We start from the raw sequence: 14,479 nt of genomic DNA, 5'->3' as shown, positions 1-14,479 counted from the left end.
TTCAAGTGCCAGGCTCTAAGGGCTGGGTGAAAGCCCCTCAGCCTTGGGCTTCAGCTCTGCCTCCAGCTCCTAGCCCACTGGAGCTAGAGGCTTTTCTTCACTCAGACAGTTGCTGGATGCTGAGGCTGCCAAGCCCAAGGTTGACAAATAAAAAGGCCCAGGCCCGATGTTACCAAACCACACTGCAGGCCATTAACTTAAGTCCATTGTAAGTCCCAAGGTCGGCAGAGCATGACAGGCTGCTGAGCAACAACACGGCTGCATGCAGGGTCCAAGCATGCCATAGGCTAGAGACCATTACCAAGGCCTTATATATAGGAAGCAGACCATATCCCAAAGGCAGCTACTCAGCTGCTTGTGGTAGATCCCACCATGGAGTTGATTGCCAGTCTTATCATGGGGAATAACTACCACCAGCTGCCCAGCCACTCAACCAGGTCTAGCCAAGTTGACACAAAAACTTAACTACCACAACCTCTTTTATGAATTTAGGAGCCCTGGTGGTGCAATAGTTAAAGCATTCAGCTGGTAACCAAAAAAGGTCGGCAGTTCGAACCCACTAGCCACTGTAGGAGAAAGATTTATAGCCATGGAAACCCTATATGACAGCTCTACTCTGTCCTTACAGGGTCACTGTGAGTCAGAACTGACAGGGTAGCAGTGGGTTTTGTGTTCGGTTAACTAATTTAGATCTGACCTTGTTGTTTCCAATCATCTGCTTAATAGACTGATCTTACTTACCAACTGTACCCTTAGGAGCTGGGAGTACAGTTGTAAAGAGCATGCCACCTATGACATTTTATCCAAAATGTGGTTGCTCTCACAGAGCCACCATAAAATACCATCTCATACCATATAACCCAGGAGCTCTAGTAGTGTAATGCCTAAGGCGCTAACTGTTAACCAGAAGGCTGGTGGTTCAAGCCCACCAGCCACTCCTTGGAAGGAAGATGGGGCAATCTACTTCTGTAGTGAGACTGCCTCAGAAACCCAAGGAGGGGTCACTATGAGTCAGGTCTGACTCAATGGTACACAACAACAACAACAACCATATAACCCAGGTATTTGCTGGGTCCCAGGTTTCCACTATTTCCATCCTATACTAATCTTGACACCATTGAGCTCCATTGCTGGTATGCAAAAGAAAGCCAATAACCCATTCCATAATGTGAGCTTTGTCATTTTATGTACTGTTCACACAGTATAGACCATTTCACTTGAAAATTTTCCATCAGCTATCTCTTAGTAATCTGCCCAAGTCTCCCAGGAAGAGCTGACAAGAGGAATCCCCTAACTTTCCACATCCTTTCACATCTAGCCTCTCTCCCACCCCAGGATTCTCCTCTCTTTCCTTCTCTTGCTCACCCCCTCCAATCTCTCAACCCCTTTTTATGTGGAACATTTGTATTTATCTAAACCCAAGCATTCACTCACTCTCTTAAAAGACTTACACAGCACAGATTTGTAACCCAATTACACCCTCATCTCGATGCCTGTGTTGGAGCCATGGAAGTAGATCCATCGGTGATATGGGAAATATCAGAACCAGAACGTTACAAACAAGGACCCTGAAAGGATCAGAGAGCCAACTACTCACTAGGGGAGCAAGTCACTTCACAACCCGGAACCACATTTTCTCCATCTACAAAACAAAGGCAGAACTAAAAGATCAAAGAGTACTTCTAGTTTTCACATTTTACGGTTTTTTAGGTAATGAAAAGAGAAATGATTACCTAACAAAACCAAAAAAATTATCATTGATGTACAATTAATGCTCAGTTGTCTTAATGTCTTTCAGTTTTAGGCTTAAAAAACCTTAATTATTGGTTACTACCCTTTCTTAAATCCACCCTGACAAATTATTCATAGTTTGGAGAAAGCTCTGGTGAGACTTCCTTTCCTGGCTTTGGTCCAGGCCGTGAAAGAACATGACCTTTTATGACTGTTGACATATGAATGGAGAGGTCTTCCAAAGCACAGTATTACTAGGAAAACTTGTTGTGGGGAGGTGCACAGTTTCTTAATTTCATAGTTCTTCTTCAATGAGCAAACACAAATGCCACTAACAATCTATGGGCAGAGATTAAACATGACACACCACTCTATTTTCATTTTAAATCTTTCAGTGTTCCCAAGAAAAGACCTAAATAATTTCTAGAAATTGGCACAAAGTGAGAAAAATTGTGACAAAACATAAAATTATGCTCATCTTTGACATGTTGTTGCAGTTGTTGGGTATCTTTGGGCTGACTGCAACTCACAGCAACTCCATATGATGGAGTAGAACTGCCTCCACTGGATGCAATGGTTAAACACTCAGCTGCTAACCAATAGGTCAGTGGTTCGAACCCTCTAGTGGTTCCATGGGAGAAAAGACCTGATGCACCGCTCCCATGAAGATTATGGCCTAGGAAACCCTATGGTACAGTTCTACTCTGTCCTACAGGGTCACTATGAGTTGGAATTGTCTTGCTGGCACACAACAACAACAATCTTTATGGAAGAAGGTCATCAGGTCTTTCTGTCAGGCAACTAGTGGATGGGAGCTGCTGGTTCGTAGCCAACACTTAACTACTACACTACCAGTTCTTTGCTAAATTCCCTACTGTGTACCCAGAGATGGCTTCTATGCCAAAGGTATGTCCTAACAGAGAGAGAGAAACATGAGTGTCAACTCTTGCATATGGTGCTGGTTTGGTTTGCTTGCTTTTGTCAATTTCTGATTCTTTGGGGAACAGTTATCTACCCCCAAAGCCATTAGAGCATCTAAATAGGAATAGTTTATAGAGTTCCAACCATGAAAAACAGTCCTCCACTGTCAGATATTTTCTCCTAACTGAACTTAATAAGCCATCTTAAATGAAGGGGAAGGAAAAAGCAAAGCACTAACACATGGTAATTATCTGTAATTCTCCATTTGTAATGTCGCTGCATAGAGAAAACAATGCAAATGTGTGAACAGATGCTGACTAGAGATTTACAATGACATCAAAATTAGGGTATTTTGTACAATAAGTCATGTGACTAAGTTGCAGTATTTCAGAGGCAGGTTTCCATCCCAAGGACAGTATAGAGCACAGATTGTTGGGAACCATAATGAGATGAAATTTCCACAAGGCATGACCCACAAGAATAGGCAGAGGTCAGAACAGGCATGGTGACCAAAAAACTGATTCAGTAGGCAGAGACTCATTTAGCGGCTACTATTTAATGCAAAAATGCAATGAATAATAGCAGCTTTAAAATGAAAAGAGGATAAATAGACTCCCCAGCCTCCTAGATTTTTTTTTCAGCAACTGAAAAGAACTCAAATCCTAGCATTTTAGAAGATATTAAAAATCAAAATTCCTTATTTTATAGATGAGAAAAACAAACCCAGAGGAAGCCTCACCACTGTCAATAAGCCCAGAGGATGGATGGAAAAAAAGAGTGGGATCATGGGAAAGACCACTACTATTTATCCTACTTATAATACCATCTCCATTCTTGGTTAGTAATCAACATTTCTCTTAATCAGAACACAATTTGTCTTTCTCTCTCCTGGCATCAAGAAGTAATCCTTGAGCACTTACTGTGACAGGGCAGTGAGCTAATAGCTAGGGTTACTATAATAATTAAGATAATTTTGTACAGTGACAACAAATTTACCTAATGTCTTGCCAAAAATACAACTTATGTGTTTGAAATTCCAGGAACGTATGTATACTCCATAAATACAAGTGATCTTGTGTGAGTATGTGCACATGTGTGAAAGAGCAAGTGGATACATGAAACATTAATTTGTATTTCCTTTAAATAATTAGTTTTCCAGTCCTGAAGCTATAGACTCCATTCCTAACAACCAGCATCAACTCATCTAGTAGCAACAATAGAAAAGGACAATCTTGGTCTTAGGGTTGAAGATGGACTAGGAAGAAAGATGGGAATCCAGGTTAGCAATGGGTAAAAAAAGGGGGAAAGTAACAAAACCCAAGGAAAGCAAGGACTAAGGTACTCACATGGATAGCTCTCATAGATGGCCACATGTAGCCCTATGTCAAAGATCCCAGCCTTGCCTAGAGCAATGATCTGGGAGAGAAACACAAATGACCCTTGTGGGTGGCTCACTGGAGCTTATGTTGGGTTTGCCCTACATTCAATACCAGCACTGGAAGCCACCCGCTTTTGCTTTAACAAAAGACAAAAGAACTGAAACTGGAAAAGAAGTGAATCAACTTGAATTGTTTTTGCTTTAGTTTCCTTGAAAGTTGCTCAGATTAACAACAGTATACCTCTAATCTATTCTGGGGAAAATAAACTGGGGAAGGAATTCTGAAAAGAACAGTTGTTATGGGCCGTCGAATTGGACCTGACTCATAGTGATCCCTCTTTGGGTTTCCGAGGCCATATCACTCACTACAGAAGTAAATTGCCCAACCTTCCTTCTGAGGAGTGGCTGGTGGGTTTGAACCACCAGCCTTCTGGTTAGCAGTCAAGTGCCTTAGGCACTATGCTACCAGAGCTCCTCTGAAAAGAACTAGTCAATTTTAATCTATCAAGGAATTTTTTTGGAATTGACAATTAAGAATGCCATTGAAATCATATTATGAACTGACCTAAGCCAACTGAGCACTTCAGAAAATACCTAGTTCTTTTGATAAATATAAGCAGCTTCCAGCAATTAAAGGTAGGTGAGAGCTATGTTATCTTCTCCCTGTAAAATTACCACCAGTCTCAGTTCAAATTCTGCCAATGTAAATTAACAGACACAAAAATGGACAATCTGGGATGATTTTCTATTTTTTGTTCTCAAGGTCTTAGAATAACATCACACAGGAAAATTCTCTGTGGTAGAAACACACTCTCAGGGCAGGACAAGGAAACCTCACAGTCCAGTGGAGACTGTCTGGAAAATGGGAAAACACTACCTTCCTTACCACTCATTTTACTAATGAAAAAAGTATTTGTGAACATCCTTAATGTAAAGAAAGGAGCTCCAGTGGTGCAGCAGTTAAACCATTTGGCTGCTAGCCTAAAGGCCGGCAGTTCAAACCTACCAGCTGCTCCATGAGAGAAAGATGAGGCAATCTGCTTCCGTTAAAGATCTACAGCCTTGGAAACCCTATGAGGCAGTTCTGCTCTGTCCTTCAGAGTTGCTATGAGTCAGAATCGACTCAATAGCAATGTCTTTGGTTTTGGTGGGTTTAATGTAAAGAATGATACTTGGAAGTATTCAGGCAACCAACTCTGGAGAATGCATGGTTAATGAAGGTACTTCCAATGCTAACCAAATATTCCAAAGAATTCAAGTAAATTTATGCATACATACATGGTACTGTTTATACATCAGTGTTCTTAAAATACATTACTATATAGACAATATGGTTATTTCTCTAAAACAAAACTTTCTATCTTTCCTGCAATTATTTACTGCCTTTCTATTAAGCCATTTTTTTCTCATAATTTAAATTATTGGAAGCTTCTAAATCAAATTAAATTTTAAATCAAAATTTTACAAATTTGGGTTTGCTCATCATTCTCTCTCTCTATTAAATGGCCTATTAAATCAACTGCTAATCATGTCAAGTTACTGTTTGTACTTTTAGGACATCACAGTCAACACTTTAGACTTATTTCTAAGTTCTTCTTCACCAAAAATGAAAAAAAAAATTGTATTACTACTTGTGTGCATAAATATTTTACTAGTATTCCATTTTGTTTTAGACTTAACAAAGTCAAATTATGTTAAACTCAAACCAAACCCATTGCCATCAAGTCAACTCTGACTCATAGCTACCTTATAGGATAGGGTAGATCTACCACCATAGAATTTCCAAGGCTGTAATCTTTACAGAAGCAGACTGCCACATATTTCTCCTACAGAGCAGCTGATGGATTTGAACTGTAGACTTTCCTTCCAGCTGGCAGATGAATACTTTACCTCTGTACCACTAAGGCTCCTATCAAATTATGTTCACAAAATCGTAATTCAGCATGAGATTTTAAAAAGAAGGATGGTGTTTTCCAAGGCTTTGCATTGCAAAATCATTTTGATAATAGGAAAATTACTGTTTATTATACTTTACCATGTTATGTTCAATCACAACCTTGCATTCCCATTTTATACATGGAAACACTTCCACTCCAAATGTTAAATTTGACTTTCCTCAAAATACAGCACTAAACAGGGCACAGAAGTCAAAGCCAGATCTGCCTGGGCCAAATCCTAAACTCTTTTCTTTTATTAACCTATTCCCTCAATATGCTCCTTGAGCAAATTAAACTACTAAGCTATATAATAATTCTAAATAGCAAAATCACACAAACATGTCACACATTATATTTCATACCTTTAATCCCCTGTAACTTCCTGGGCTAGTTGGAGAGGAACTGGAGGATTTTGTAGATTTAGGAGTAGAAAGCTGGCTGCTGGGAGTTCCGTTAACTGACCATGAGACAACAGAGAGGACAGAGGTCATTAAAACATAGAACAGCGAGGCTGTGTAAAAAATATTATGTGCATGCATAATATAGCTGCAATGAAGCTGATTCTTTCAAAGCTCAAAGCACATGGCAAATCAGCAAAAAGCAAACAATAAATACCTTATTGCACTACAGACATAAAAAAAATCAGACAAATAACGAGTGAAACTAGAATTATTTTCAATAATAGCTTTCTGACCGTGATATAAACAAATATATAAAGCATATGATATTAGAGATATGAACAAGAACTTGTCAATATATCCTGCCTGCCAGCAAGGGTAGAGAAATGGATGGCTATTATATTTTCAATAGTTAATTGACTAAGAAGATTGTTCTGTAACCTATAACCACAACTGTGAGGTACACCAACCTGAAGCTCTTATGACTCTCCCAATAATCCAAACACATTTTTAAAGTATATTATTGATGAACCCATTGTTGATGACTTGATTCCAACTCATAGCAACCTCGTACGAGAGCACAGAACTGCCCTGCAAGGATTCTGACGCTGTTAACTCTTTACAGAAGCAGACTGCCTCATCTTTTTCCTGTGGAGCCAGTGGGTTTGAGCTGCCAACCATTCAGTAAGCAGTCAAGTGCTTTAACCACTGCACCACCAGGGCTCTTTCTATTAATGGACAGTGGGATATTAATGGTCATTTTCTTTCTAACACTTACTTTTTTGCTTGAAGGCCATAAAAGACACTCTTCAACTTTTCTTGAAGGCTGGTGGTTCAAACCCACCAGCCATTCCTTGGAAGGAAGATTGGGCAATCTACCTCTGTAGAGATACTGCCTCAGACACCCAAGGATGGGTCACTGTGAGTTGGAACTGACTCGATGGCAGTGAGTTTTGTTTTTTTTTTTTTTCTTCCAATCTACAGGTCATTCCCAAGTTATAATGTAGTCAAATGAGGAACAGCACTATGATTGTCTGGTTTTGGTTTATTTTTTTGTACATCTCATCGTTAGTAATATATACTACATACAATGTTGTAGTGTGTAATTTGCTGATACCATCATTCACAGATGTTCATTCACAGATGTTTAAATATAATGTTTCCGGCCCCCAAAGACAAAAAAAAAAAAAATCAGATTTATAAAGATACTAAAAGGCAATTAATAATGAAAACTTAAAACAGAAAGGAGATATTTGACCTATATCTGAACTGACTTATGATGGAATAGTCAGAACAGAACCTTATCATTAAGTCGAGGGCTGCCTGTATTTATTTCTAACTCCTTCCATTTTCTTTTGCTCACAGCTTAATTTCCCCATTTCTATTATTATTATTATTTAACAAACTTGGTAGTTTTCTACACATCCTCTCTAAACCTCCATATACTTCCTAGGCTGTAAGCCCAAGTTAGATTCTATCCTAAGAAGAGTGTGGCCACTGCTGTTTCCAGGGGAAGATAAATTTGCAGATTCTATACCACAGAATGCCGAAAGGGAACTGATAGTAAGAATTTGCCATAAAACAAATTATTATGGGCAACGAACTAGTAAATTTGGTATAAGCTGATAATGAACTGTACACTTAAAAAAAAAAAAAAATCCTGCACAGCAACCTATACAGATCACTAGTTCCTATTCAGGAGATACTTTTAGCTTTCACTGGTATACAGATGAACTCTGGTGCTTCAGTGCCTAAGGCATTTGACCACTAACCAGAAGGTTGGTGGTTCAAACCCACTAGGCCCTCTGCAGAAGGAAGACTGGGCAATCAGCTTCCATGAAGATTTATCACCTTAGAAACCCAATGGGGTCACTATGAGTCGGAATCAGCTTGATGGCAGTGAGTTTGGTTTAGTTTTCGGTATCCAGGAACCACACTGATACCCTAGAGAAAAGGGAAAAAAGGAGAAAAACCCAGTTCCTGCAGATGATGATCTCTGCAACAGATTATCTGATATTGAGTTGATTCAGACCCATGAAGACCTCATGTGTGACAGAGTATAGCTGTGCTCCATAGAGTTTTCAGTGGCTCATTTTTCACAAGTAGATCACCAGGCCTTTCTTCCAAGGGGCCTCTGGGTGGACTCGCACCTGCAACCTTTTGGTTGGGAGCAGAGTACACTGAACTGCTTACGCCACTCAGGGACTACTATAGCAGACTAGTCTCCCTAGAAGTACACACCCTGCCTAAACAATTTCTTAACAATACTCACTGTCAGAGATTCAACAGGTGTCAGTAACTACATGTTCATAATTCCCCCCAAATACCTGTCATCCTAAAGAGAGATTAAGTCACAGGGAGCCCTCTAACTTTTTGATCATTCTCAAGGTTCAAAAAAAAATTTTTTTTAATGAGTCATCCTTAATTTCATTTACTTGAACACTTCTCCAGAGTCTTTGGGAAGGTAAATGCGTTCTGGCTGGTGTGTCTAGTTTGCACTCTCCTTACACTGTTGCTTCTACCTGTAAGGAACACAATGACATGCCAGCATCCCAGTGCTGCCCCATTCCTTCACTACACTCTACTTCTTTCCTAAAATAAAGCTTTTATACCCCTTCTCTCAATGTATGCTAAGAAATAATTTTTTTTTTTTTTTTTTTGCTCAGAATGCTCTTTTTCTTGGTACACTGTGAATAACTCACAAGCTAGAAACATAAAGCGAGGATTTTTAACACTCAAACTATGGTAGCTATTTACTCATTTATAGTATCCAGATTAAATACTATTTAGCTATTCTCATAAACTGGAGTTTTATTTGGGGGAATTTATATAACCAGAAGACTTCACTCAAATAGCACTTCTGTCCCAACAGTCAAAAACTACAATATTAGATTTACAAAGTTACTAGCTCTGTTTGAAATTCTAATTAGTCCCACAGAATTTTCTAAATGGTAACAAGTATACCCACCATAGCTGAAACAGTTTGTATAAGCAAGTTATTTCTGGGTACTGTGGCTTTTCATAATACAAAACTCTCTCCTGCCTGGAGGTGGGGAATGGAGAGAGAAAGCTGTAGAAACGTAGCAGATTTCTTCAGATCACGGAAGTCCCAGCAATGGACTCAGGTCTTCATGTGTCTGTAACTTCAGTGAGTGCTGAATATACTTTGGAGTTAATCTCTTATAAAGAGTACCATTTGCTCACTGAAATGTGATTTTAAAATCTCACAACTTTTACATAGGGGTATGAGGTCTATTCTATTAACCTAAATCTAAATGTGAATTTAGTTGAAAATTTATTGACTAGAATATTAAGATTTTCTTTAATCAGTTTCTAAGTATTCCAAATTCAAATAGAAAATAATTACCTAAATAGTTATTAGGCTATATTTTGGGACAGTTGATCCACAAAACAAAAGTGGCCGTGACACATATTTTTAGTTCAGGATGATAATTCTCTGCTTTGGACCACAGGTGCACAAAATTGGGATTAATCAAATACCAGATTCTTGAACCACTCTCTCTACTTGTATTCATTTCCACAGATGTAAAAAGCATCTGTAAATCTATCATCTGAAACAAAAGTTAGGAACCTGACAAAAATCTACATCTACCATATGTAGCTCTGGTAGCATAGTGCTTAAGGCACGTGACTGCTAACCAGAAGGCTGGCAGTTCAAACCCACCAGCCACTCCTCGGAAGGAAAGTTGGGCAATCTACTTCAGTAGTGATCCTGCCTCGGAAACCCCAGGAGGAGTAGCTATGAGTTGGGTCTGACTCAACAGCACATAATAACAACCACCACCATGTGTAAGCCCAGTTTGCTACATTTATACAAATTTTCTCAATGTTTGAGATACTTTATAGTGAGCACAATACAATTTGAAATAAGCTCAACAGCAGAGACATGTTTTCAGTTAAAAATACAGGTATTCCCACTTTTCAGAAGTTCACTTTACGCCACTTCACTTTTATGAAAGACTATGTTAGTACCTACTGTCACTAGCCTAAAGAAATCTGAAGAGGATTTTTGCTTTTACGAGAGAAAACTAAAAGTCAAGCTAGCTTTCAGTGTTTGTTTTGCAGCAAGCCATTAAAGAGGCAGTGAGCTCCCCAAGCCGCAAGAGTGGGTTGCCAAGCTTCCTGGGAACCATGCTCAGCATCTCAGCATCTAGCTGCCATGCCTTTGAACTGTGTCTGTGAATACTTTATGTTAGTGTTACTTTAGGTTTTATGTGTTATTTGGTATGATTTGGCAGGTTACTTTTTGGGTCTGGGAATGCTCAAAAAATTTCCCCATATAAATTAACAGTAATTGCTTCTTCGCTTTACACCCTGTTGGTTTATGAAAGATTTCAGAAGAACACCTACTTCCACATAGCAGGAGACACCTGTACTCATTCTGTCAATATTCTGAGCTCAACTTTGTGAGAATAACTGTTTTGAGAACTAGCAAGACTAGAGTGCTGCCTCCTATTACATACAAAGAAACACCTCATAAACCTACTTTGGAGTAGGCTATTATAAAATACTTTGAATTCTAAGATTTTGATGGTCCCTCAGCACTTAACTCCAGAAGGGGGAGAGGAACAGTAGAAGGATACAGTAATTTTTATGGCTATTTTCATATTACATATACATTTAAGGTTTTTTAAAGTAACAAAAATCATTTACAAAATTAACTACAGGTAAAGCGACGTGGGTCCTTGATCACTTTGTGTTTTGACTACACACAGCAGGTTCTTGGCAATCTTCTGAGGATAATGGGTTGACTAATAAGAGTCGGGGCCGACTCGAGGGCACATAACAACAACAACAACAACAATAATGATTACTTAACTAATAAATAACAGTGACCGGAGCACCCTTTGCATTGTGAAGCATTTCATACCGCACAGATGCACACTGGAACAAGCCAGATACACTCATGGAAATGGAGCAAAAGGAAACAGAAATGTGATAAAAGACAAAAACAAAAACTCAGCAGAGCGAGAAAGCCATAATAGTCATGGCTCACCTGGGGATTTGGCTGTAGAATAGGCACTGGAGTAGTGGCCACCCCTCTTTACTGTCCATATTCAGTGTATACAAAGGAGGAGGAGACAGTAAGGAGAGTGGTTATTCAGCAGGTCTAAACGTATATAGAAAAGAAGGGTAAAAACAACCTGCCCTAAAGAAAGAGGTGGGCTGAAGGAAAAGCAGTGGTAAATGGGATGTCCAAACAACTCAGTCATGTCCAAGTTTGATGCTTGAGACAATTATTATTGACATTAGTATCAAATATTCTGAATTCCTTTTATGTAAAACTGTATTTTTTTCATAATTCTTTCCTTAATGGGAAATGATAGAAGATTGTTCTTAATTACTATAAACAAACCCTACAGAATCAGTGTGCCAAGATCCTTATGAATGTTTTTAATTTTAAAAATGCCAAAAAGAGTAAAAATTATGATAAATCTATAGGCTTAGGACATCAGAGAAACTGTATTATAAGTAATTTTGACTTTTAAATAAGTAGTACTCTCCAACAAGAATCATTATTAATATCACATTGCTTGATGAAGGAAAAGCCAGTGGAAATTTATCAAGTTAATATATTTCAGTTGTATGTGTGTATGTTTAAAATGGTAATGGTTAAAAAAATAAATGAATATCCACAATCATATCATAGCATGAAATTTAAAATGCAATACACAGTGGTCAAAATGGGAAATACTGTTACATAAATAGCAGAAGACCCTAGACAATAACATTCTTGACAAAATGTATCAGACCCAAAGCAAGCAAGTCTCTCAGGAGACTCAATTATAACTTTGAGTAACAGACTTAAAAAAAAAAAAAAAAAACCCATTTATATGGTGCTTTGGAATTAGGTTGCTGCACAGGAGTAGGACAAAGAATGACTAGATCATAATAATTAAAAGACACTCTGGGTAAAAATGACTTGCTTCTTCTGTGACTATCCATTCCTTTTTCTATTTATTACCTGAAGCTGGCGATTTGCTGCGTCGAGAGGGCCCAGGGCTTTTGGATCCAGAATATTTAACAGCTGAAGAACGAGAATAAGATGACTTCAAGACACGACATTCTAAAAAGGAACAAAAATGCACTAAATAAATTTGTTTTTTAAACTATGGAAAGGTAGATTCCACATAATAATAGTTCATTGCCTGGACACATTAACTGATAATCTCTCCATTACTGTTAAACAGCTTTAATATACAAAGCAAGAACCCCAAAAGTTCACACCTGAAGTTACCTTTAGTTAGGCTATACATTTTGAAACGCTACCTCACTGTTCCAGAGAGCTCTCTTAGTGATGCTCAGAAATCCCAATGCCCTAACTTGATCCATCCACACACACACACACACACACACGTCCACAGCTTCATCCAAACATGTCCAACTATTTGTTTCTTTTCAGTCAGTAGCACTCACAGGAAAAGACTACGATTTTATTATTCTCTCCAACTCTTTGATTATCTTATTTTGAAGGAGGATGGGCTTTTAATTTATGAACCCCTCATAGTCTTATTTTTCATCTTCCCAATGTACGAATCATTAAAAATGAGGAAATGGGCTTTAAACAATAACGCTGGTCATTCTGTAAATTACCCAATAAAATAATAATATTTAGGGTATAGGCACTAATTAGACCTAAACCAGTCATTTTTAATTTGAACAATTAGAACACAGATGTTAGCGTCATAGAGATTTTAGATGAATCGTGGATTTATCATTTGCTAACTGAGGTACTTCGGTTAGCAAGCCTCAATTTTAGTTTTTTATTCTCTATGAAATGGGGATAAGATTAAAATCTGCTTTACAGGGTTGTTACAGGGATTACATTAGATACCATATTGTCTGTAATTTACTTGGTGAATTTAATGCAGGGGCAGTAAATTAACATGTGAAGTACACTAATCAGGACTATACACTCCAGGGGAGGCTAGTTTGCATTTAAAAGACTAATCAAAACTTCACACAAAGGGAGCAATAGCAACTTCTACTATTTAATTAGCATTATGGGTTTTATAAAGTATGCCATTGTTGAACAGAGTGATACTTGGATTAGTTAGAAACCTGTTAAAGGCACTGTCACTCTTTCATAAGTAGAATAAGTGGATACAGCAAGTCAATCATCTGAACTTCAGAAACACACCCTAGATTTAGAATTCTAAGCCAGTCCTCCAATCAGCTCTTAAACAACAATTTCCTTGCTAAACTACAATTGTTGTTGACTGACATCAAGTTGATTCCAGTTCACAATGACCTCATGTGACAGAGTAGAATTGTCCCATAAGGTTTTCTCAATTGAATCTTTATGGAAGCAGATGGTCAGGTCTTTCTCCTGTGGAACCTCTATCAAAACCTGGAGCCTCTAGATAGGTTCAAACCACCCATCTTTAAGTTAGCAGCCAAACACTTAACCACAGTACCACAGAACTCTCAGACTACAATTAGGTCAGCTGAATTCTATGGACACAATACCACTGCCTGCATTTTTAATGCATATGTTGTCAGAAGTCTAAAAAGGACTGAGAGTTGGGACAGGACAATTTTGAAAAAAAAGATATATATGTATGTATGTGTGTGTGTGTGTGTGTGTGTGTATATATATATATATATATATACACACACACACACACAGTCGCTATGAGTCAGGGCCAACTCGACAGCACATAACAACAACAACAAAAATTAATTAATTAAATATATATATATGGAGCTCTGGTAGCATAGTGGCTAAGACACTTGCCTGCTAACCAGACGGCTGGCAGTTCAAACCCACCAGCCACTCCTCAGAAGGAAGGCTGGGCAATCCTACTTCCATAGTGATACTGCCTCGGAAACCCAAGGAGGGGTCGCTATGAGTCGGGTTTGACTCGACGGCACATAACAACAACAACATATATATATATAATTTAAAAAAAAAAAAAATAAGTTTGCTTGCTAATAAATGTACCTAGGTCTAAGTCTTGCTTTCATTATAAAATTTGTCACCAGATGGTGGTGGTCATTAATAATAATATCAGTAACAACAATAGCAGCAGGTGACTGTATTACTTAATACATGCCAGGCATGATTCTAAGTGCTTTATGTATGTGACAAC

The 14,479-nt window shown here is 38.3% G+C and overlaps 1 protein-coding gene across 1 annotated transcript in view; it reads right to left on the bottom strand.

The window, feature by feature from the left end:
- Window positions 1–14,479, bottom strand: part of DCLK2 (doublecortin like kinase 2) — a 229,198-nt gene that overhangs the window by 61,043 nt on the left and 153,676 nt on the right. The window contains exons 4-6 of the mRNA XM_007951540.2: window positions 12,352–12,453; window positions 11,383–11,433; window positions 6,330–6,424 (exon numbers count right to left, since the gene is read on the bottom strand). Coding sequence (XP_007949731.1) covers window positions 6,330–6,424; window positions 11,383–11,433; window positions 12,352–12,453 — 248 coding nt within the window. The remainder of the gene's footprint in view (window positions 1–6,329; window positions 6,425–11,382; window positions 11,434–12,351; window positions 12,454–14,479) is intronic.

This window comes from Orycteropus afer, unplaced genomic scaffold (assembly GCF_000298275.1).
Source record: "Orycteropus afer afer isolate SDZICR_OR568_19922 unplaced genomic scaffold, OryAfe1.0 scaffold00297, whole genome shotgun sequence".
Lineage (NCBI taxonomy): Eukaryota > Metazoa > Chordata > Mammalia > Tubulidentata > Orycteropodidae > Orycteropus > Orycteropus afer.
This window is presented reverse-complemented; position numbering and strand designations above follow the sequence as displayed.